General features: G+C 44.3%; 1 protein-coding gene across 1 annotated transcript in view; it reads left to right on the top strand.

Annotated features, from left to right (window-relative positions):
- The window catches only part of LOC144494083 (gamma-aminobutyric acid receptor subunit rho-2-like), a 53277-nt gene that overhangs the window by 12526 nt on the left and 14389 nt on the right, over positions 1 to 26362 (top strand). The window contains exons 3-5 of the mRNA XM_078213660.1: positions 18098 to 18165; positions 22280 to 22503; positions 25075 to 25157. Of these exons, the coding sequence (XP_078069786.1) occupies positions 18098 to 18165; positions 22280 to 22503; positions 25075 to 25157 (375 nt within the window). The remainder of the gene's footprint in view (positions 1 to 18097; positions 18166 to 22279; positions 22504 to 25074; positions 25158 to 26362) is intronic.

The raw sequence follows: 26362 nt of genomic DNA, 5'->3' as shown, positions 1-26362 counted from the left end.
GCTTCCTCATCCAGGTCATTTATGAAAATGACAAACAGCAAGGGTCCCGAACAGATCCCTGGGGCACACCACTGGTGACTGACCTCCATTTAGAAAAAGACCTATCTATACCCACTCTCTGCCTCCTTTGGGCAAGCCAGTTCTGGATCCACCGGGCAGCAGCCCCTTGGATCCCATGCCCTCTCACTTTTTTGAGAAGCCTTGCATGGGGGACCTTATCGATCGCCTTGCTAAAATCCATATAAACCACATCTACCGCCTTCCCTTCGTCAATGTATTTAGTCACATTTTCGAAGAACTCCACCAGGCTCGTAAGGCACGATCTGCCCTTGGCAAAGCCATGCTGAGTATTCTTGAGCATACTAAACCTCTCTAAATGCTCATATATCCTGTCCCTCAGGATCTTCTCCATCAGTTTACCAACCACTGAGGTTAGACTCACCGGTCGGTAGTTACCTGGGCTATCCCTATTCCCCTTCTTGAAAATAGGAACCACATCCGCAATCCTCCAATCCTATTAGTTTAATAATATCCTTTCTATAATAGGGTGACCAGAATTGCACACAGTAGTCCAAGTGTGGCCTTATCAATGTCTTGTACAACTTTAACAAGACGTCCCAACTCCTGTATTCAATGTTTTGACCGATGAAACTGATGCGCGATAAATCACACGGGAGGCAGGATGTACATGGGAAATAAAGGCTTTTATTGCCAACAATAACGGAGCTACTATATACAATATACAATCCCAGACTAAAGGGTCACCAGGCAGAGCAGTGACCTTTATACCTCTCCCAGGAGGCGGAGCCAATTGGGGTGTACCATAGGACTATATTAACAGGTAGAACAGCCCAACCCTAACCCCAACAGTAACATATCTACAGACTCATAGTACTGGCCAGACCATGGCTCAGCACTACCTGGTGGTAACCAACAATGGTTCACCACAGAAACCAAGCATGCCGAATGCCTTCTTCACCACTCTGTCCACCTGTGACTCCACTTTCAAGGAGCTATGAACATGTACCCCTGGATCTCTTTGTTCTGTAACTCTCCCCAACGCCCTACCATTAACTGAGTAAGTCCTGCCCTGCTTCAATCTACCAAAATGCATCACCTCGCATTTGTCTAAATTAAACTCCATCTGCCATTCGTCAGCCCACTGGCCCAATTAGAAACATAGAAACATAGAAAACTACAGCACAAAACAGGCCCTTCGGCCCCACAAGTTGTGCCGAACATATCCCTACCTTTTAGGCCTACCTATAACCCTCCATCCTATTAAGTCCCATGTACCCATCCAGGAGTCTCTTAAAAGACCCTATTGAGTTTGCCTCCACCACCACTGACGGCAGCCGATTCCACTCGCCCACCACCCTCTGTGTGAAAAACTTCCCCCTAACATTTCCCCTGTACCTACCCCCCAGCACCTTAAACCTGTGTCCTCTTGTAGCAGCCATTTCCACCCTGGGAAAAAGCCTCTGAGAGTCCACCTGATCTATGCCTCTCAACATCTTATATATCTCTATTAGGTCTCCTCTCATCCTACGTCTCTCCAAGGAGAAAAGATCGAGCTCCCTCAGCCTATCCTCATAAGGCATGCCACTCAATCCAGGCAACATCCTTGTAAATCGCCTCTGCACCCTTTCAATCCTTTCCACATCCTTCCTGTAATGAGGCGACCAGAACTGAGCACAGTACTCCAAGTGCGGTCTGACGAGGGTCTTATATAGCTGCATCATTATCCCAGGACTCTTAAACTCAATCCCTCGATTGATAAAGGCCCGCACACCATACGCCTTCTTAACCACCTCCTCCACCTGCAGGGCCGATTTTAGACTCCTATGGACCCGGACCCCAAGGTCCTTCTGATCCTCTACCATACTAAGAGTCTTTCCCTTTATATTGTACTCCTTCATCCCATTTGACCTGCCAAAATGGACCACTACGCATTTATCTGGGTTGAAGTCCATCTGCCACTTGTCCGCCCAGTCTTGCATCCTATCTATGTCCCTCTGTAACTTCTGACATCCCTCCAGACTATCCACAACCCCACCAACCTTTGTGTTGTCGGCAAACTTACCAACCCATCCCTCCACTTCTGCATCCAGGTCATTTATGAAAATGACAAACAGCAAGGGTCTCAGAACAGATCCCTGGGGCACACCACTAGTGACCGACCTCAATTTAGAAAAAGACCCATCTATACACACTCTCTGCCTCATTTGGGCAAGCCAGTTCTGGATCCACTGGGCAGTTCTGGATCCCATGCCCTCTCACTTTTTCTAGAAGCCTTGCATGGGGGACCTTATCGAACGCCTTGCTAAAATCCATATAAACCACATCTACCGCTTTCTCTTCGTCAATGTGTTTAGTCACATTTTCGAAGAACTCCACCAGGCTCGTAAGGCACGATCTGCCTTACGATCATTTGATCAAGATGCTGCTGCAATTGAAGATAACCTTCCTCACTGTCCACCATGCCACCAATCTTGGTGTCATCTGCAAACTTACTAACCATAACCTAACCTATATTTGCGTGTTCACCCCATGTCTGCATAGGTTTTCTCCGGGTGCTCCAGTTTCTTCCCACAGTCCAAATATGTGTAGGTTAGGTGCATTGGCCATGCTAAATTGCCCCTCAGTGTCCCGGGATCTGTAGATTAGAGTGATTAGCAGGGTTACTACTAACCTATATTCTCATCCAAATCATTATATTCCTTTCATAAACTCCATCCCTCCAGCAAGGAAGGACAAAATGCCATTTGCCTTCTTAATTATCTGTTGTACCTGCAAACCAGCTTTTTGTGATATATGCACAAGGACACCCAGGTCCCTCTGCACAGCAGCATGCTGCAATTTCTTACCATTTAAATAATAGTCCATTTTGCTGTTATTCCTACCAAAATGGATGACCTCACATTTACCAACATTGTACTCCATCTGCCAGACCCTCGCCCACTCACTTAGACTATCTATATTCCTTTGCAGACTTTCACTGCACACTGCACACTTGGCTTTGCCACTCATCTTAGTGTCATTTGCAAATTTTGACACACTACACTTGGTCCCCAACTCCAAATCATCTCTGTAAATTGTAAACAATTGCGGTCCCAACACTGATCTCTGAAGCACACCACTAATCATTGATCGCCAACCAGAAAAACACCCTGGGATCTATGTTGTTACAAGAAGATGAACTTGGAATTGAGAAGCCTGTGAGGTATTTCTCAAGGAAATTAAATCTTCACCAACAGAAGTATTCTACAACTTAAAAAGAGACTTTAAGTTTGGCATTTCAACATTTTGAGATTTGTGTCGCCAGTAATATGCAGAGACAATCATATATAGAGACTATCACAGAATCATAGAAAGCCTACAGTGCAGAAGGAAGCCATTCGGCCCATCAAGTCTGCACCAACCACAATCCCACCCAGGCCCTATCCCTGTAATCCCACATATTTACCCTACTAATCACTCTAATCTACAGATCCCGGGACACTGAGGGGCAATTTAGCATGGCCAATGCACCTAACCTACACATATTTGGACTGTGGGAAGAAACTGGAGCACCCGGAGAAAACCTATGCAGACATGGGGTGAACATGCAAACTCCACACAGACAGTGACCCAAGCCGGGAATCAAACCTAGGTCCCTGGAGTTGTGAGGCAGTAGTGTTAAACACTGTGCTGCCCCATATAATCTACAATCCCCTAATGTTTCTGGAGAAGTTTTGAAATCGGAACACCAAGTTTATTTTGATGGAGTTTGTTACTACAACCTTTTAAATTAAAAATCATTCCTGTGGCCGGGAGCGAAAACTTCATTGTGGATTCTTTACCATGAGTGCAAAAGAGATTATTGGGAATATTGCGTGTAAATATTAGAGTCATAAAGTCATAGAGGTTTACAGCCTGGAAACAGGCACTTTGGCCCAACTTGTCCATGCCACCCTTTTTTTTAAACCCCTAAGCTAGTCCCAATTGCTCGCATTTGGCCCATATCCCTCTATACCCACCTTACCCATGTAACTGTCTAAACGCTTTTTAAAAGACAAAATTGTACCAGCCTATACTACTACCTCTGACAGCTTGTTCCAGACATTCACCACCCTCTGTGTGAAAAAATTGCCCCTCTGGACCCTTTTGTATCTCTCCCCTCTCACCTTAAACCTACGCCCTCTAATTTTAAACTCCCCTACCTTTGGGAAAAGATATTGGCTATCCAGCTGATCTATGCCCCTCATTATAAGATTACCCTTCAGCCTCCTACGCTGCAGAGAAAAAAGTCCCAGTCTATTTAGCCTCTCCTTATAACTCAATCCATCAAGTCCTGGTAACATCCTAGTAAATCTCTTCTGCACTTTTTCTAGTTTAATAATATCCTTTCTATAATAGGGTGACCAGAACTGTACACAGTATTCCAAGTGTGGCCTTACGATGTCTTGTACAACTTCAACAAGACATCCCAACTCTTGTATACAATGTTCCGACCAATGAAACCAAGCATGCTGAATGCCTTCTTCACTACTCTGTCCACCTGTGACTCCACTTTCAAGGAGCTACGAACCTGTACCCCTAGATCTCTTTGTTCTGGAACTTTTCCCAATGCCCTACCATTAACTGAGTAAGTCCTGCCCTGGTTCGATCTACCAAAATGCATCACCTCGCATTTATCTAAATTAAACTCCATCTGCCATTTGTCAGTCCACTGGCCCAATTGATTAAGATCCCATTGCAATCCCAGATAACCTTCTTCACTGTCCACTATACCACCATCTGCAAACTTACTAACCATGTCTCCTATATTCTCATCCAAATCATTGATATAAATGACAAATAACGGTGCACCCAGCACCGATCCCTGGGGCACACCGCTGGTCACAGGTCTCCAGTTTGAAAAAGAACCCTCTACAACCACCCTCTGGCTTCTGTCATCAAGCCAATTTTGTATCCATTTAGCTACCTCACCCTGGATCCCGTAAGATTTAACTTTATGCAACAACCTACCATGCAGTACCTTGTCAAAGGCATGGGGTATGTTTTACGTTAATGCAGGTTTTTAAATCTGTGTAATGGCTGATAAGGTAGAAGTGATAAGGAATGGTTGAGAAATGAAATCGTTCTTCAAATTAAGAGGTTTCATTAAAAAAAAAGAAACAAAGGGTGGCATGGTGGCACAGTGGTTAGCATTGCTGCCTCACAGCACCGGGGACCCAGGTTCAATTCTGGCCTTAGGTGACTGTTGGCATGTTCTAGTCCTCTCACACAATCCAAAGATGTGCAGGTTAGGTGGATTGGCCATGGTAAATATGCAGGATTATGGAGGTAGGGCGATGGGTTGGGCCTGGATAAGATGCTCTTTTCAGAGAGTTGGTGCAGACTTGATGGGCCAAATGGCCTCTTTCTGCACTGTAGGGATTCTATTTTTCTATGTTAGGAATTGGGGAAAATTTAGATTAAGAACAAAATGAAACAATTAATAAAAGAACATGACACGGTGTTGATTAGAGGCAGACATCTAACTAAGGAGAAAAGCGAGTGATAGCTAACATCAGAACTGCAGATATAGTCTTCTGAAAGAAGTAGCCATTTTCTGCCTTCACTGAACCTGAAGACGATTTCCCAGATGTGGCCATCTTAACCTGTATGTGATAATTATTGCTGGATTTAGCTCATAGAGTTACATAATATTCAATGTTGTTTAGGTAAAGTGGTATCTCAAGAGTTTCAGGTAATGTAGGTAGTTGGGAACCAGGGGACAGTTTAATTTGAAATTATGTGTGTATTGTCATCAATGTATTTAAGTGTCATATTGTCCTTCTTGTCGTGTGTGTTTTTGTTTTTAAGTTAATAATTCTTTATTAATTGTTGACACAACGTCTGAACTGTTCCTCACTGGGTTGTACATCATTCCTCACACTATACTAAAATAACTACACCACTAGGAACTGGTGTTCCAAGTTACCTTTTTGGGTTTTGGGACACCTTAGCATGCAACATTGGCGAGGTTTATAACACATGGGAGTGGAAATGTGCTCACTCCACAATTTTCTGGTGAGAAAACACTTTTCCTTATTTTTCTTTACCTATTAACTGAGTAAGTGTGTTTCCTGTGGATTAATTTTTCAATCATTTCCATATCATCCAGATGGGCAGATTACTTTATTAGAGGAACGGCACCTCATCTTCTGATTAGGCACTTTACAGCCTTTTGTACTTAACATTGAGTTTAACAACTTCAAACTGTGAACTCTCTCCTCTTTTTAAATCCACCTTCCTCCCTCATAAGGCCATCTGTCACATGTTCTAAAATTTTGCTTTCGTAGAGTATGGACCCTTGTACCCTTGTTATAGCATTAACACATTCTGCTATTGTATCTTTATGCTACTATCAGCACCTTCTTTAGTCTTTAACACTACCATTAACACTCTGTTTGTCTTGTGGTCCATGACATCTTTGTCAATCTCTCTTTAGTTCCCACCTATCTCTGACCTATTTTGCTGTACGTGCTCCACTCCCTCTTAACCCGTATAAAATCCATCATATTTCTCCTTGCTTTAGCTCTAAGGAAGAGTCATACAGACTCAAAATGTTAACTCTGTTCCTGCTGCCAGACTTGATGAATTTTTCCAGCACTTTCTGCTTTTATTTCAGATTTCCATCAACCATAGCGTTTTACTTTTATCACACACTAATATATCCTTTCCCAGGTGCATTGCCCAGAACTGTACACAATATTTCAGATGTGGTCTAACTGGGGCTTTGTATGGCAATAATAGTTATTACGAATATTTCATTGTGAAAGCACCAGGAAGTACAATTTCTCAGAAGTCACAATTTTGTTTTATTAGGCAGGAAACTGACCAGAGACTCCAAAAAGTTACCGAGTCGTCCAAAAGGACAAACCAACAGCTGAGCTCTGAAAAGAGCATCTTATCCAGGCCCAACCTATATTTTGTGGATAAGCTGTTTAAATAGTGCTGCAGAAGACTCAGTGGCACGGTGGCACAGCGGTTAGCACTGCTGTCTCACAGCGCCAAAGACCAGGTTTCGATTCCCGGCTTGGATCACCATCTGTGTGGAGTTTGCATATTCTCCTCATGTCTGCATGGGTTTTCTCTGGGTGCTCCGGTTTCTTCCCAAAGTGCGGGTTAGGTGGATTGGCCATGCTAAATTGCCCCTTAGTATCAGGGGGACTAGTGGGTAAAATACTTATGGTTATGGGGACAGGGCAGAGGGGTGGGCCTGGGTAAGATGGTCTTTCAGAGAGTTGGTGCAGACTCGATGGATCAAATGGCCTCCTTTTGCACTGTAGGGATTCCATGGGGGACTAGCTAGGGTAAATGCATGGGGTTACAGAAATAGAGCCTGGGTGGGATTGTGGCCGGTGAAGACTCGATGGGCTGAATGGCCTTCCTCTGCACTATAGGATTCTATGATATTCCATCTTGTCTGTTATTGGCATGAGTTGCTGAGCAACTTTATCCTGTGTCAAGTCAAGCAGCAGGGCAGGTCATTGTCACAAAAAAATCCAACAAGCAAATAGAAGCAGGAGTAGGCCATTCAGCCTTCGAGCCTGCTCCACCATTCAGTGTGATCATCCAACTCAATATCATGATCCCACTTTCCATGCTCCCCCCTCCCCATTGTATCCTCTGATCCCCTTAGCCCCAAAAGTCATATCTAATTTCTTCACACAATGTTTTAGAACATGGAACATAGAAGATAGAAAAACGACAGCACAAACAGGCCCTTCGGCCCACAAGTTGCGCCGGTCATGTCCCTACCTACCTAGGCCTATATATAGGCTTACCTATAACCCTCAATCCTATTAAGTCCCATGTACTCATCCAGAAGTCTCTAAAAAGACCCTATTGAGTTTGCCTCCACCACCATTGACGGCAGCCGATTCCACTCACCCACCACCCTCTGAGTGAAAAACTTACCCCTGACATCTCCTCTGTACTACTCCCCAGCACCTTAAACCTGTGTCCTCCCGTAGCAGCCATTTCAGCCCTGGGAAAAAGCCTCTGAGAATCCACCCGATCTATACCTCTCAACATCTTGTACACCTCTATCAGGTCACCTCTCATCCTTCGTCTCTCCAAGGAGAAAAAACCGAGCTCCCTCAACCTATCCTCATAAGGCATGCCACCCAATCCAGGCAACATCCTTGTAAATCTTCTCTACAACCTTTCAATAATTTCTACATCCTTCCTGTAATGAGGCGACCAGAACTAAGCACAGTACTCTAAGTGGGGTCTGACGAGGGTCTTATAAAGCTGCATCATTATCTCCTGACTTCTAAACTCAATCCCTCGATTGATGAAGGCCAGCACACCATACGTCTTCTTAACCACCTCCTCTACCTGCGAGGCCAATTTAAGAGTCCTATGGACCCGGACCCCAAAGTTCTTCTGATCCTCTACATTGCTAAGAGTCTTACCCTTGATATTATACTCCTTCATCCCATTTGACCTGCCAAAATGTACCACTACACGTTTATCCGGGTTGAAGTCCATCTGCCACTTCTCCGCCCAGTCTTGCATCCTATCTATGTCACACTGCAGCTTCTGACATCCCTCCAAACTATCCACAACACCACCAACCTTCGTGTCATCGGCAAACTTACCAACTCTCAACTACTTTCTGTGGTTGTGAATTCTACACATTCACCCCTCTCTGGGCGAAGAAATTTCTCCTCATCTCTACCCTACAAGGTTTATCCCATATCCTCAGTCAGTGACCCTGGGTTCTGGACTCCCCTGCCACTGGGAACATCCTCCTTGCATCTACCTGGTCCAGCCCTGTTAGATTTTTATTGGTTTCTATGAAATCCCCCTCATTTTTCTGAACTTCAGCGAATATAATCCTAACCAACTCAATCTACTCTCATACATCAGTCCTGCCATTCCGGGGATCAGTCTGGTTAGATTCTTTACTTAAATATCTTGCTGCCTGTTTCAGATACTTCTGGCATGGAAGACAAATATGCTTAACCCTCATCATAGGCCAGGCTTAGGTGTTCATTTTACACATGAGAAATGGTATCAACAAATTTCTAGACCACTGCCTAGAATAAAAAAGTCAATTTGAATTTAAAAAATCAATGTTATGTTTTTTTGACACATTAGTTTGAACAAATCCACAAACGTGTGATTTCTAAATGTTTATAGATTCGTTAAAACTAACACAGGAGGGAAAACATTGACATCGGCTGTGTTCCACTCTCAACAGTTCTATTTGCTAATAAAGCTAGAGATTATCTTGCCCTTGAAGACATTTTCTTTTCAACCAGCGCGCTTTGTTCTCTGTAAGTAAATTGATTACAGCCCGTGAATCATCCAGATATTACATAACTTACTGCAAACCATGTCCCACATCAAGCTGAGGCCACGCTTGCATTATTGCTATGGGGAAAGAGATTTAACTTTCAGATGGCCCTGTCTCATCGCTGTTGCCAGATTGGGTCTCCGAGAGGAGATCAGCTCAGATAGATGGCAAACTGCCCAGATGTTCACGAAAGACTGATTATGTTTTCTCAATTTTAACTAATGAAAAACAGCCTCAATCCAGTTCCTCCTGGACTTGGAAACACGGCACAAAGCTGCCCCTAATTCAGTGCTAAGTAACATTAAACTGACAGGCTTACAGGAAAGCTGGCGTGGAAAGTAAGGCACATCCTTGGGCAGAGTAGGAAGAACATGAGATGCTCAAAGTGAAGCTCCCATTTCCCAGTGATGCGCTACTCAAACACGAGGCCTGAAGCTCAGTAAATGAAAGGCTTTTATTTACTGTAATGAAGCTGCCAGAACTTATATTCACTATCCCAGACTGAAGGGGTCCCGGCCAGAGCAGGGGCTCTTATACCTCTCCCAGGAGGCGGAGCCCGACTGGGATGTGCCACAACACTACAGTACAAAGGTGTAACAACCCCACCCTAACCCCAACAGCAACAATAGCACAACCCAGCAGTAACATATGTACATCCTTGTAGTACTGGCCAGCCCCTGGCTCAGTACTATCCAGTGGGAACCAACGATGGTTCACCACGCTCAGTGACAACAATAGTGTATTTATCTAATGTCTATGGTGCAATAAAACATCCCAATGTGCTGCACAGGAGGCTTATATTAAGAACAATTGACACTCAGCCATTTGGCAGATATTGGGTTAATTTTACAAGCCCTCAGGGGACAGGGGATGGTGGTGGTGGAGAACCCATAAAAATGGGCAAGCCATGTTCTGGATCAGCTCCCCGAACATTTGCTACCATTGTGGAATTTTATGGTTGGCAGGATCGGAATTGAACAGGCTGTCTGCCTCCGTAATTATTTAGCTATGCGAAGGCCATGTCAAGGGCCATTTTACTGAGCAGTTGACATTTTGCTGATGGGGGCGGATCGATCCCACACCACATGAGGAGAATTCCAGCAAGGTGGCTTCCCAGCAGCATCCCATTGGGAGGGGAAGGATGTTTAAGGCAAAAAGGGGGCCGTGAGCAGGGAAGGCAGCACCTCCGGCCCTTATATCCCAAAGGGGTTTCCCACACCAGTACCTGGCGTTGCAATTGTTTTAAAATATTTTTTTGCCTACTTTCTGTAGGCTTCAGGGCCTTTGCCTATCCAGCAGTGGCTCCAGCTCCTAGTGGTTCTGTTGAACTGCCAGGCTTCTGATTGGGCTTTCTGCTTCAGTAACCACACTCTCAACTTGTCCTGCTACTTTCAATGATTTATGCATGTTGATACCCAGGTCTCTCTGATCCTGCACCCGCTTTAGAATTGTACCTTTTATTGTATATTGTCTCCCTGCATTCATTCAAACAAAATGAATCACTTCACATTTCTCTGTGTTGAACTTCATTTGCCACTTGTCTGCCCTTTCCACCAACCTGTCCATATCCCTCTGAAGTTCTACACCATCATCCTCACAGTTGACAATGTTTCCAGATTGCATATTATCCACAAATTTTGAAATCGCACCAAGGTCTAGGATATTAATATATAGCAGGAAGAGGAAGCGTCCCAACATTTACCCCTGGTGAACTCCTCCAGGTTGAGAAATGTCCATTAATGTCCATCACTCAGCCAATTTCGTATCCGTGTTGCTACTGTCCCTTTTATTCCATGAGCTAGCCCTTTACTCCAAAGATGTGTGGGTTAGGTTGATTGGCAATGGTAAATTGCCCCTTAGTTTCAGGGTAAATACGTGGGGTTACAGGGATAGGGCCTGGGTGGGATTGTTGTCAGTGCAGGCTCACTGGGCCAAATGGCTTCCTTCTGCACTATAAAGATTCTATGATTGTGTATCTGCTTTGTGTGGCACTGTATTTAATGCCTTTTGGAAGTCCAAGTCACATCAACAGCATTACCCTCATGAACTCTGTTACTTCTTCAAAAAGCTTCAGCACATTAGTTAAACACAGAAGGCAGGCTGCTGGTCGGTGAAAGGGGCCATTCCCCGGTATTTTCTTGGAAAGAGTAGCAACCATCAATCAGAGTAACTATGGAACTACTTATGAACAAGAATAACTAATTACAAAGAGTGATAAAGATGCCTGGGAGAGCCTGCACACAGCTCCAGAATTCATGCACTTTGGCCTGATTGGCTGAGCAGGCCACATGACCTTCTGAAAGCCGGCCCTTTAAAGGGGCTCACTACTACAGCATCTTTTCCAGATCCTGGGTACCAATTGGAGCCCCTTTTCTCACACCACAGTTGCTTCTTTTGCACTTTAAATCTGTGCCCTCTTGTTCTTGATCCTTTTACGAGTGGAAACAGTTTCTTCCGATCTACTTTGTTCAGCCCCCTCGTGATTTTGAACATCTCTGTCAAATAGAATCATAGTCATAGAAATATACAACACGGTAACAGGCCCTTCGGCCCAACTCATCCATGCCGACCAGATTTCCTAAACAGAATTAGTCCCATTTGCCTGCATTTGGCCCATATCCCTCTAACCCTTTGCTGTTCAATGTTGTATTGGTCTTGCCTCTACCACCTCTGAAAGACATGCTGGTTAGGTGCATTGGCCATGCTAAATTCTCCCTCAGTGTACCCGAACAGATGCCAGAGTGTGGCAACTAGGAGTTTTCACAGTAACTTCATTGCATTATTAATGTAAGCCTACTTGTGACATTAATAAGTAAACTTAAACTCCTCTAGCAGCTCATTCCATATACACATCACCCTCTGGGTGAAAAAGTTTCCCCTCAGGTCCCTTTTAAATCTTTCCCTTCTCACCTTAAACCTCTGGTTTTGGACTCCCCTACCCTGGGGAAAAGACCTTGGCTATTCATCTTATCTATGCCCCTCATGATTTTATAAACCTCTATGAGATCACCCCTCATCCTCCTACGCTCCAGGGAACAAGGTCCCAGCCTATCCAGCCTCTCCTTATTATTCAAACTTCCAGTCCCAGTAACATCCTTGTAAATCATTTTTGTACCCTTTCCAGTTTAATAACATCCTCCCTATAGCAGGGCGACCAGAATTGTACGCAATACTCCAAATGTGGCCTTACTAATGTCTTGTACAATTGTAACATAACGTCCCAACTCCTGTACTCCGTGCTGTAACCAATGAAGGCAAGTGTGCCAAACGCATTCTTCACCACCCTGTCTCCCTGTGACACCACTTTCAAGGAACTATGTACTTGCACCCCGAGGTCTCTCTGTTTGACAGCAGTCCCCTAACTGTGTAAGGCCTGCCCTGTTTGGCTTACCAAAATACAACACCTCACATTTATCTGAATTAAATTCCATCTGCCATTCCTTGGCCCACTGGCCCAGTTGATCAAGATCACATTATAGTCTTGGATAACCTTCTTCACTGTCGACTACACCACCATTTTAGTGTTTTAGTGTCATCCGCAAACTTACTCACCATGCCTCCTATATTCTCATCCAAATCGTTCATATAAATGGCAAACAACAGTGGACCCAGCACCGATCCCAGTGGCACACCACTGGTCACAGGCCTCCAGTCTGAAAAGCAACCCTCTACCACCAACCTCTGTCTCCTACTGGCAAGCCAATTTTTCATCCAATTGGCTAGTTCTCCCTGGATCCTATGTGATCTAACCTTATTGACCAGTATCTTGGCGAGGGCCTTGCTATAGTCCATGTAGATAACATCTACACACTGCCCTCATCTATTTTCATGGTCACCCCTTCATAAAACTCTATCAAAACATGATTTCCCACACACAAAGCTGTGCTGACTATCCCTAAACAATCCTTACCTTTCCAAATACACACGGTTCCAGTCTCTCAGAATCCCCTCCAACAACTTACCCACCACTGACGTTAGGCTCATCGGTCTGTAGTTCCCTGGCTTTTCCCTGCTGCCTTTCTTAAATAATGGCACAACATTTGCCTCCCTCCAATCTTCCATCACCTCCTGTTAGCCTTATTATCTCAAAGGAAAAGAATTCCCAAGTTTCACACAGATGGTGGTGAATAACTGGAATGTGCTGCCGGGGGAAGTGGTGGAAGGAGATTCTATAACAACGTTCAAGAGGCATCTGGATAGATACATGAATAGGCAGGGAATAGAGGGATATGGACCATGTAGAAGAAAGAAAACATTAGACCAGAGAGGCATCTGTGTTGGCACAGACTTGGTGGGCCGAAGGGTCTGCTCCTGTGCTGTACTGTTTTTTGTTCTTTGTTCATCCTACCAAAATACATCACCTCACACTAGGAGGCCTTGTGGCATAGTGGTGGCATCCCTGCTACTGGACCATAAGCTCTGGTCTCAGGTCCAACACCAGGACTTGTTGGCCATGGAAGGAGCATTCAACGCTGTTTTACAGGCTGCTGATCAGCTCAGGAATACCTTCCACCCCTTCTCCCCATTATTCACCAAAGGATATAAAAACAGTGTGGGTGTGAAGATACAGTAAAAAAACTCATACTTCTTTGCATTGAACTTCATCTGCCATCTATCTGCCTACTCCACCAACTTGTCTATGTCCTTTTCAAGTTCTACACTGTCCTCTTCACAGTTTACGATACTTGTCATGTAGATCATTAATATATATTAGGAAAAGCAAGGGTCCCAAAACCAACCCCTGGGGAACATCACTATAAATCTTCCCCCAGCCCAAAAAGTATCCATTGACAATTTCTCTCTGCTTCCTGTTATTCAGCCAATTTTGTAGCCATGTTACTACTGTCCCTTTTATTCCATGAGCTATAGCTTTTCTCACACCAGGGGATAGGTTAGCCAATACATTGGTAGCTGCTAGAGGGATGATTGGGACCTGGGGTGGGGGAGGCTGGGCTTTGGAAGGTGGGGGTTGGGCCTTGAGCAGGGGACTTTTGGGCTTTTGGAAAGGGGAGGATGGAGGGAAGGGGACAAACCTGGGCAATTTTCCATATTCTTGGGTAGATGCCAACATTGCAGCTGCACTGGAACAGCTTGACTAGGGGCAAGTTCTGGACCGTAAGTCTTCAGGGCTATTGCCCGAATGTTGTCAGGGCCCATAGTCTTTGCAGTATCAGTGTCTTCAGCCATTTATTGAGTGAATCGAATTGGCTAAAGACTGGGCACCTTCAGAGGAGACCAAGTTAGATCATCCACTCGGCTGAAGATTTTTGCGAATGCATCAGCCTTGTTTTTTGCACTGATGTGCTGGGCTCCTCGTCATTGAGGATGGGGATATTTGTGGAGACTTCTCCTCCAGTGAGTTGCTTAATTCTTCATCACCATTCCCAGCCCAATGTGACAGGACTGCAGAGCTTAGATCTGATCTGTTGGTTGTGGAATTGTTTAGCACTGTCTATTATTTGCTGCTTATGCTCTTTGTGTCACAAGTATTCTTGTGATTCATTAGATTGACATCTAATTTTAGTTATACCTAGTATTGCTCCTGGCTTGCCCTCCTGCACTCTTCATTGAAGCAGGGTTGATCCCCTGGCTTGGTGGTAAGGGTAGAATGTGGGATATGCTGGGCTCTGAGGTTACAGATTGTGGTTGAGTACAATTCTGCTGTTGCTAATGGCCCACAGCATCTCATGGGTGCCCAGACTTGAACAACAAAGAACAAAGAACAAAGAAAATTACAGCACAGGAACAGGCCCTTCGGTCCTCCAAGCCTGCACCGACCATGCTGCCCGACTTAACTAAAACCCCCTACGCTTCCAGGAACCATATCCCTCTATTCCCATCTCATTCATGTACTTGTCAAGACGCCCCTTGAAAGTCACTACCGTATCCGCTTCCACTACCTCCCCCGGCAACGAGTTCCAGGCACCCACCACTCTCTGTGTAAAAAATCTGCCTCGTACATCTCTTTTAAAACTTGTCCCTCGCACCTTAAACCTATGCCCCCTAGTAATTGACTCTTCCGCCCTGGGAAAAAGCTTCTGACTATCCACTCTGTCCATGCCTCTCATAATCTTGGAGACTTCTATCAGGTCTCCCCTCAACCTCCGTTGCTCCAGTGAGAACAAACTAAGTTTCTCCAACCTCTCCTCATAGCTAATGCCCTCCATACCAGGCAACGTCCTGGTAAATCTTTTCTGTACCCTCTCCAAAACCTCCACATCCTTCTGGTAGTGCGGTGACCAGAATTGAACACTATATTCCAAGTGCGGCCTCACTAAGTAAGGTTCTATAAAGTGTCAATATGACTTGCCAATTTTTAAACTCAACACCCCGGCCGATTGCCTTCTTGACTACCTTCTCCACCTGCATTGCCACTTTCAGTCACCTGTGTACCTGTACACCCAGATCCCTTTGCCTATCAATATTCTTAAGGGTTCTGCCATTTACTGTATATTTCCTATCTGTATTAGACCTTCCAAAATGCATTACCTCACATTTGTCCGGAATAAACTCCATCTGCCATCTCTCTGCCCAAGTCTCGAACTGATCTATATCCTGCTGTATCCTCTGATGGTCCTCATCGCTATCTGCAAATCCACCAACCTTTGTGTCATCTGCAAACTTACTAATCAATCCAGTTACATTTTCCTCCAAATCATTCATATATATTACAAACAGCAAAGGTCCCAGCACTGATCCCTGAGGAACACCACTTGTCACAGCCCTCCATTCAGAAACGCACCCTTCCACTGCTACCCTCTGTCTTCTTTGACCGAGCTAGTTTTGTATCCACCTTGCCAGCTCACCTCTGATCCCATGCGACTTCACCTTCTGCACCAGTCTGCCATGAGGGACCTTGTCAAAGGCCTTACTGAAGTCCATGTAGACAACATCCACTGCCCTACCCTCATCAATCATCTTCGTCACTTCCTCAAAAAACTCGATCAAGTTCGTGAGACACGACCTCCCCTTCACAAAACCAACTTGAGTTGCTAGATCTGTTTGAAATCTATCCAATGGACGGGACTTCGTCTCCGCAAGGACTGTACGCTGGTAACTCCTACCGATACTGTCACGGGCAGATGCATCTGCAGCAGGAAGGTTGGTGAGGATGAGGTCAAGTATGTTTTTCTCTCTTGGTTCCCTCACCACCTCCAATAGACCCAGTCTGTTCTTTAGGACCTGGCCAGCTTAATCTGTGGTGGTGCTACCGAGGCACTCTTGGTGACGGACACTGAAGTCCACCACCCAGAGTACGTTCTGGGCCCCTGCCACCCTCGGTGCTTCCTCCAAGTAGTGTTCAACATGGAGGAGTACTGATTCATCAGTGGAGGGGGGTGCTGGAAATGGTAATCAGCAGGAGGTTCCCTTGCCCATGTTTGACCTGGTGCCATGAGACTTCATGGGGTCCAGTGTCGATGTTCAGGACTCCCAGGGGGACAACTCCCTCCCGGCAGTATATCACTGCAGCCACCTCTGCTGGGTCTGCCCTGCTGGTGAGACAGGACATACCCAAGAATGGTGTTGGTCATGTCTGTAAGGCATGATCCCGTGAATGTGACTACATCAGGCTGTTGCTTGACCAGACTATGAGACAGCTCTCCCAGTTTTGGCATAAGACTTTGCAGGATTGACAGGGCCGAGTTTCCCATTGTCATTTCTGGTGCTTAGGTTGATGCCAGGTGGTCCTTCCGGTTTCATTAATTTTTATTGACCTTTTAGCGGTTTGATATAACTGAGTGGTTTGCTGGAATATTTCATAGAATTATAGAATCGTAGAGTCCCTACAGTGCAGAAAGAGGCCATTCGGCCCATCGAGTCTGCACTGACCACAATCCTATCAAGACCCTATCCCCATAACCCCACTTATTTACCCTGCTAACCCTAAGGGTCAATTTAGCATGGCCAATCAACCTAATCCGCACATCTTTGGACTGTGGGACGGAAACTGGAGCACCCAGAGGAAACCCACGCAGACACGGGGGGAATGTGGAAACTCCACACAGACAGTGACCCAAGGCCGGAATAGAACTCAGTGAGGCAGCAGTGCTAACCACTATGCCACCGTGCCGCCCCTACAAAGAAAGGGCATTGAAGAGTATGAAGCTTAAGTCACATGCACATGACCAGATTTCCTTCCCTAAAGGACATTACTGCAATTTTTTATGACAATCAGCAATAGTTTCTATGGTCATCGTTGGTCTTTTAATTCCAGATTTTGATTGAATTCAAATTCCACCATCGGTCATGGTGGGATTTGAATCCCAGTCCCCAAATTATTACTGTGGGCCACTGGATTACTACGGCAGTGACAATACCACGACACCATCCCTAATAACCTCACATAATGACCAAAATCCAAAGAGGAGTGATTTGATATTTCAGGAGCAGGGAGTTGTCTGAAGAATGGCAGAAGGTGTGTTGGAAGCAATAAAGAATTTCCTTTCAATATTCAAATGATATTATGGATTAATTTGGAGCTGTAATTGTGTCACATCTGCGTTCATGCCATGACTGGCAGCAGACATTAAATCAGTCCCTTTTATACCGTGTAAATCTGATCTATACTTAGCAGATTCTCTGCAAAAGCCCACATAACTATCATAATTATAAATAGACTGATTTTGTTTGGATAAGGTGACCAGCTTTATTTCCTTCTGTACAGTGGAGGAATTAAACTGATTATTTTTACATAAAAGCTTATTTTATTCCATTGAGCCATTTCCAAGTGCAGGGATTGACGATGTTTTTCTTTGCCAGGCCCAGCAATACCTGTTGGAATTGATGTGATGGTGGAAAGTCTGGATAGTATTTCTGAGGTGGATATGGTAAGTGATCAAATCGAGCTTCACTCTATCTGTTCGGGGGAGATCAAATAGCCAATTTTGTCTTGGATATCAATAGGCCAGACACGAAGTACTTTGTTCCCACTTAACTACTTGTGCCTATAAAACCTGTGCCATGTTATTAAATCAGGGAGCAGAACCAGATTTTTATATGTATATATATATAGAGGCTAGAATTTTCTGCTAGTTTATGCCAGTGCGTTTTTCCCATCCTACTGCAGCGAATGGAGATTTGGCTTGTCGCCAAATTCTCTGACTTCACTGCAATGCGAGCGTCGTGAGAACGGGTGGTAAGATTGCGCCCATTTTTTTTTTCTTTTGTTTCGATGATTTCTTTTTCTGGTGTCTGTTCCCTTCTGGCCTGACAGAGCAATGTACAACTTGGAGCTGAAAGAGAATATGACAAATGGAGATCAGTTCTCGCCCAGTTGCTCTGCGATTTTTCGGGTTGGGGATCTTTCCTCTTATCTTGCCCACCGTCCTTGTCAGGGGGAATAACAGTGACATGATTAAGATCAATGTTGAGGGGACTGAAACCAGCTGCCTTCTATTCTGTGGGTCCTTATATTGATGGGGCTCCAAGTGATGTGACTTTTTTTATTCATTCGTGGGACATGGGTGTTGCTGGCTGGCCAGCATTTATTGCCCATCCCTAATTGCCCTTGGAGGGCAGTTGAGAGTCAACTGCATTGCTGTGGTTCTGGAGTCACATGTAGGCTAGACTGGGTAAGGACGGCAGATTTCCTTTCCTAAAGATCATTAGTGAACCAGATGGGTTTTTCCGACAATCGACAATGGTTTTCACTGTCACCAGTAGATTTTTAATTCCAGATTATTGAATTCAAATTCCACCATCTGTTGTGGTGGAACATTAACTGATTTTCTGGATGAATAGTCTAGCAATAATGCCACTAGGCCATCGCCTAGTGATGCCCAAATATGCATTGGCATTGATATGTGGTAACGCTTGTGGAAATGATTGTTTGATGTCTCAGAAGCACTGAAATTGACACAGCTGCGTGAACCTCAAACTTCTCCTTTGAGTCTAAAATATTTTGATTTTCGAATGAATAGTAAAAAGTAACTGAATTTTTTAACGGTTGGCATGGAAAGGTAACAACTGCAGTGTAGACTAGCCTGTAGTAACTGGACTCCCATTTGGCTGATCTTTGCTAATTAGCGCAAACCAGAGATTTGACCTGGGAATTTCTTGATCTGCATGTGTATACTGATTTTAAAAAGAGAAAATAAAGTTATAGCACTCATGATATTACCCAGAAACATGTCGAACTGCTTCACATGTAACTAATTACTTGGAGGTGTAGTGACTGTTTGAGCTAATTTTGTGCAGACAGGAAAATCCCGCAGACAGCATTTAGATGAATTGCAACAAATTTGTTTTTATGGCCTTGGTTGTGGAAGGAATGTTGGCCTGGACATGGGGATAATTCTTTGCTCTTGAAACAATGTCATGGGATCCGGGATTGGTACTTCAACCACTCAAGCAGACAGATGGTGCCTTGCTGTAATGTTCCATCCACAAGTAAGACCATAATATCATAAGATATAGGAGCAGAATTAGGCCATTCGCCCATGGAGTCTGCTCTGCCATTTAATCATAGCTGATAAGTTTCCCAACCCCATTCTACCACTTTTTCCCTGTAACCCTTGATCCCTTCACCAATCAAGAACCTATCCATTTCTGTCTTAAATGCACTCAATGACCCTGGCCTCCACAGCCTTCTGTGGCAATGAATTCCATAGATTCACCACCCTCTGGCTGAAGGTATTCCTCCTCATCTCACTTCTAAAGGGTTGTCCCTTTACTCTGAGGCTGTGCCCTTTGATCCTAGTCTCTCCTACTAATGGAAACATCCCCACGTCCACTCTATCCAGGCCTTTCATTATTCTGTAAATTTTAATGAGATTCCCCCCTCATCCTTCTATACTCCATCGAGTACAGACCTTAGTTAGGAGTGGGGCTTGAACTCCCAACCTTCTGATACAGAAGCAGGAGTCAAATTGAAAAATGTAACCATACAGATAGTTCCTTTCTCAAACATGTCTGACATATATCGTACTTCACGTATCATTCTCCATGGTGAATTTTCTGTGGCTCGCAATTGAGAACAAGGTTATCCTCAAAAGTAAACTGATCAACACCAAAAAGTGATCAGTTCTCTCTTTCAACAACAAAGAAGAACAAAGAAAATTGCAGCACAGGAACAGGCCCTTCGGCCCTCCAAGCCTGCACCAACCATGCTGCCTGACTTAACTGAAACCCCCTACCTTTCCAGGAACCATATCCCTCTATTCCCATCCTATTCATGTATTTGTCCAGACGCCCCTTAAAACTCACTATTATATCTGCTTCCACTATCTCCCCCAGCAGCGAATTCCAGGCACCCTCTGTGTAAAAAGCTTGTCTCCTACGTCTCCTTTAAACCTTGCCCCTCACGCCTTAAGCCTATGCCCCCTAGTAATCGACTCTTCCACTCTGGGAAGAAGCTTCTAACTATCCATTCTGTCCATGCCCCTCATAATCTTGTAGACTTCTATCAGGTTATCTCTGAACCTCCGTCATTCCAGTAAGAACAAACCAAGTTTCTCCAACCTCTCCTCATAACTAATGCCCTCCATACCAAGCAACATCCTGGTAAATCTTTTCTGTATCCTCTCCAAAGCCTCCACATCTTTCTGGTAGTGTGAAAGTTGTTTGTAGAAAGGTGAAGTTGTGTGATTACTCGCAAGCCCATGGAGACCTGAGGTCACTCATGATTTCTGGAGAGTGAAAAGGGTGCAGTGGTGAGAGTGGGGAGGAGACTGAGTAAGAGGGGGATTGAATCATACTGCAACAATTTAAAATAATGAAATATATTTATATTTTTATGCAACATATCTTGTGCAGTACAATTTTCAAAAATGATTCTTAAGGCACAAAAGAATCATGGATTTGTTTGAAAGTGAAAGGTGACATCTGAGAAGTGTAATATGGTCCAAAGGTTAAAAAGTGTATAACTAAGATTAAGAGAAACAAAAACCAGTGATCCAGTCTGGTAATGTTAAACTTGGTTTATTGTATTGTAAAGTTAAATGGATCATGAATAACGTATCATGTATGGGTGATTATGTCTGGACCTTCTATGCGATATTACCTTTGTTTAAATATTCAGGGAAAGTCTTAGAAATCATAGAAACCATCCAGTACAGAAAGAGGCCATTCGGCCCATGGTGAGAGTGGGGAGAGAGCGGGTAAATGGAGTTGAAATCAACCATGATTGAATGGTGGAGTGGACTCGATGGGCCGAATGGCCTTACTTCCGCTCCTATGTCTTATGGTCTTATGGTCTTATGGAGTCTGCACCAACCACAATCCCACCCAGGCCCTACCCCCATATCCCTACATATTTTACCCACTAATCCCTCTAATCTACGCATCCCAGGACACTAAGGGGCAATTTCAGCATGGCCAATCAACCTAACCCGCACATCTTTGGACTGTGGGAGGAAACCGGAGCACCCGGAGGAAACCCACGCAGACACAGGGAGAATGTGCAAACTCCACACAGACAGTGGCCCAAGCCGGGAATCGAACCCAGGTCCCTGGAGCTGTGAAGCAGCAGTGCTAACCACTGTGCTACCGTGCCGCCCCCGATTCATTTTTTTTAATTCACTCGTGGGACATTGGGGTCGCTGGCTGGCCAGCATTTATTGCCAATCCCCAGTTGCCCAAGGGCAGTTGAGAGTCAACCACATTGCTGTGGCTCTGGACCAGACCAGATAAGGAGTGTATTTCCTCCCCTAAACAACATGAGTGAACCAGATGGGTTTTTTCGACCATTGACAATGGTTTCATCAGTAGACTCTTAATTCCAGATTTTTTTTATTGAATTCAATTTTCACCATCTGCCGTGGTGGGATTCGAACCTGGGTCCCCAGAACATTAGCTGAGTTTCCGGATTAATAGTCTAGCAACAATACCACTAGGCCACCGCCTTCCTGGAAGCTCATACACCCATTGACCTTACCTTGCTGCTGTTGTACGTTATGAACTAGGAAATTCAGTCCTTGATTGGTTGGATTGTGTTTTCTGCAGGATTTCACAATGACTCTATATTTGCGCAATTACTGGAAAGATGAGCGGCTTGCGTTCCCCAGCACCACTAACAGAAGTATGACGTTTGATGGCAGGCTCGTCAAAAAGATTTGGGCACCTGACGTGTTTTTTGTTCACTCGAAAAGGTCGTTCATCCACGACACAACCACGGATAACATAATGTTACGCATCTTCCCTGATGGAAATGTGTTGTATAGCATAAGGTAAGTGTGGCTTCTGCACTGTGTTTCTTCTCGTGGAAATCTACTGTGACTGCTGCCATAAGAGACCATAAGACATAGGAGCAGAATTAGGCCACTCGGCCCATCGAGTCTGCCATAACACAATAACCCCTGTTACATTTTCCATTTCTTCATACAGCTTCTCTGAGTGGGTGTAACTCACTTTAATGGCAATTCCTGCACTTTTGTGCTGAGAAACAATGTCCACTGAGAACTGACTTGAGGCTATAACTCATTTAGGACTCCCTATAATCAGCAAAAGTGACTTTCAACCTACCAACGTGAATTGGTTATATCTGTATTCCCAGAGGAAATCATGATGTGGAGATGCCGGCGTTGGACTGGGGTAAACACAGTAAGAGTTTTTAACAACGCCAGGTTAAAGTCCAGGTTTATTTGGTAGCAAATGCCATTAGCTTTTGGCAAAAGCTAATGGCATTTGCTACCAAATAAACCTGTTGGACTTTAACCTGGTAGTGTTAAAACTCTTACTGTGTTTCCCAGAGGAAAGACAGCAGCAATGCACTCATTTACTGTGCTACCTGGTCCATAACTGAGGCTTTGAAAATGCTTTCATTACTAACTATTCCTGTTGGCATTTCAAATATCATTGTTCAGATTTTCAAGTTTCCTCTGCCACAGGTCACTTTGCTCATTTCATGTGAGTTCCCCAAATTCCACCTGGCATGTACCTGGGGGAAGAGTGTTGGCCAGGAATGATTACGACTGGCCTCACTTGTGCAATTGGTTGACACAAATAGTATAGATGCATTTAAGGGAAGCTAAACAAACATATGAGAGAGATGATGGTGAATGTAGTGTGACTGACTCATAAATACCCTCTGAGCTGTCCTAGCAAGCCATTCAGTTTAAGGGCAATAGGGGATGGATAATAAATGTTGGCCCAGCCAGTGACACCCAAATCCCAAGAATTAATTAAAAAATATATTATTTATGGATGTTCCTCATCACATCAGGTAGGAAATCCTTGATGAGGGAAGAGCTGACAGAATGATTCATCAGGAACCCCTCCACCACTAAATTCTACATGGCTTATTTTGGGGAACTATGCTAATATGTTCACTTCATTCCATGTCCTGAAATATAAGAGCTGATTCTATAATGAGGTTTGTCTGGTGTGAGGTGGGAAATTTGCTCTAGAAATGTTGGACTTGTAGTACCTTATTTCTTTTAGTCCAGAAGTTTATCAACCCTAGAGAACAAGCTGATTGTTAAAAATATTTCTGACAGTTTATTGAAAATAATGAAGGGAAGCTGGCTTGGTCGTATCTGGGTGTACTGGATTGTTATAATCCAGGTCAGAAACTCCAAGGTATTTTATGAAGTCAGCCTAGACCGTAAGTTTTGCATTTTGAATTTTGCCTTTGAATTTGGCACGGGTAAGCATAAGATGTTTCACTCCAGGTATGATTCAAGTGACCCACTAGGGAGCTTTTATCAAACAAAGTTTACTTGAGAATACAGTTAACATATAATAAGACAATTAGCAATAACTTTTACCAATTACGAACAAGGGGAAAAAAAACATGATATTGTATAAACCTTAACAGCTAAATATATTGTTCCAACCATACATCTATACAAATGTACACCCCATTCTAGGTTTAGCACAGAAAGCAAGTTTGCTCACATGATGCTGGATTTTGCAGTTTTGCAACACATGCTGTGATTCAGGCCTTTGGATGGAGAATTGAAACTCTGACTTCCCAGTCCTGCAGCTCCCAGCACACCTTGAGTACAGATAGAGCTACTGCTTGCTTCCAGCTAGTAAACCACCGACAGCAAAATTTTCACTCCAGAGAAAGAGGCAAGAAAGACTGCTTCCAGTCTGCAGTCCAAACACCTTCTAACAAACTGAAACTAACCCTTGAATTTTCCCTGTGCAAAAAGGCTGTCCCAAGGTACCACCTGACCTGTCAATTATTCTTCCCCCAACAATTCAAAACGGTCATAAAACTCCAGCACACTGCATTAAGCCAAATTGAAAATAAACATTGCTTCAATTATTCTGCTACAGCAACCATAAAAGGTACCGGTACAGACATTACGGCAAGAATAAAAAAAACCAGGCATGCTTAAAAAAAACTGCAGAGAAACAGGATTAAAATGCATTTCTTAAAGGCACAGTAGCGTCACAGGATCACTTGACACAGCAAATTCTGGGAAAGCAGGACGGGTTTCAGGAATGTTTCCCCACAAGGGAGCCCATCTGGATATCCTGTATTTACTGTGCTTGGGTAATCCCAGCTGCCCAGACACAGGAGCAAGAAAATCTCCGCTGGCACGGTTTTCCTGTTTTAGGAGGACATTACTTTAACCTTTGGGCTATGGCGATCACCCGGACACTGTTAAGAATTGTGGCACTGGGAAATCAAAGAAAAGGTCTCATCAATTCCATCCTGTAGACATAAAGAAATCAGACAAACCTACTGGAACACTGAATTGATGTTTAATTTACAGTGGTGGTCACAGCTGGATCTTTATTCAGTGTGTAACATCGACAGCTTTACGATGAATCTGTTTGATTTGTAGGGTTACAGTGACGGCGATGTGCAACATGGATTTCAGCCGCTTCCCCCTTGACACGCAGACCTGTTCCCTGGAGATAGAGAGCTGTAAGTCATGCCCACCATGCGCTTGTTCAGTGTATTCTCACTGCACTCTAGGCTTGACTAAGGACATACTTAAACCCTCCTAGCCACTCAGTCAAAATCCTTCCAGTGCATAGGTGCAATGCACTGCGGCTGCTATGTTTTTGCAAAACATCTATCTAGCCCTTGTTCCTGTTACCATACTATCCACCCCACTGAATGTAAAAAATGGCTAAACTGGTGGATTTTCTGCCCAGAACAATCATTAATTGGGAGAAAATCAACCAAACCTAGATTTCCATTAGTTATCCAATTTTCTAATTGCAGGCAGATAATTTATTGGCTCCTACAAGATTATCATCTAATTCTTTTTATTCCTTCTTCCACCATAATGGGAAAGGCACAAGAAGGTTTTGGTGCTGGGCTTTTTGCCCCCGCTGGGGTTGGGAATGGAGACGGGTCAGAGCAGTCTTCTGTACCCCTGGCCAGCATGCTGGCTCTGTGGCCCTATCACCCTGGCTACTTTGCCAAAGATAGATGTTGTTTGCAGGGCGTTTGTGTGCAGTTGGGTATTGGGCAGCAGAGCGAAGCCACCATGAGTGGTCTGCTGCATACCAGTGGGAAGCAGATCTGAGGCTGTAGGCAAAGGAGGGGCACACGCTCAGGCATGGGCAAGTGGTGTAAGGCGCATCATGAGTGCAATAAAAGAGGGAGGTCATCTTTATCTATTCAAAAGCAGCTTTTGCTTCTGTGTCTTCTCCAGGACCTCATTATGGCATGTCAAAATGCAAATAAAAATCAAGGCCTGTAAACTCTGTTGCAAACTTGAATTCTAGCACTGGGGACCTCAGATACCTCAGACTTTTGTCCCTGTGGGTTGGGTGAGATCTTCGATGGCGAGTATACACTGACTACCACCTGCCCCATCCCCAAGTGTTGTTTTGTAACAGGCGCACCTTCGGTTTATCCTGGTTTTCTGAGACTGCACCTTTTCCTTCAACTCTTCTTCCATCCGAAGCAATGGTGCAAAATTCTCTCCCATGATAAGCTGTGAAAGCTTAATTGGGGCAGGTAAGGTAGAAACAAAAAGCCAAGCAATCTCCTTATTCTAAAATGATAGCAGTGCCTGAGGTCACATCCATGATGTTTTCCTGAGTAGGTTCATAGAATCATAGAAACCCTACAGTGCAGAAACAGGCCATTCGGCCCATCGAGTCTGCAGCGACCAC

This window comes from Mustelus asterias, chromosome 5, assembly GCF_964213995.1.
Source record: "Mustelus asterias chromosome 5, sMusAst1.hap1.1, whole genome shotgun sequence".
Classification (NCBI taxonomy): Eukaryota; Metazoa; Chordata; class Chondrichthyes; order Carcharhiniformes; family Triakidae; genus Mustelus; species Mustelus asterias.
This window is presented reverse-complemented; position numbering and strand designations above follow the sequence as displayed.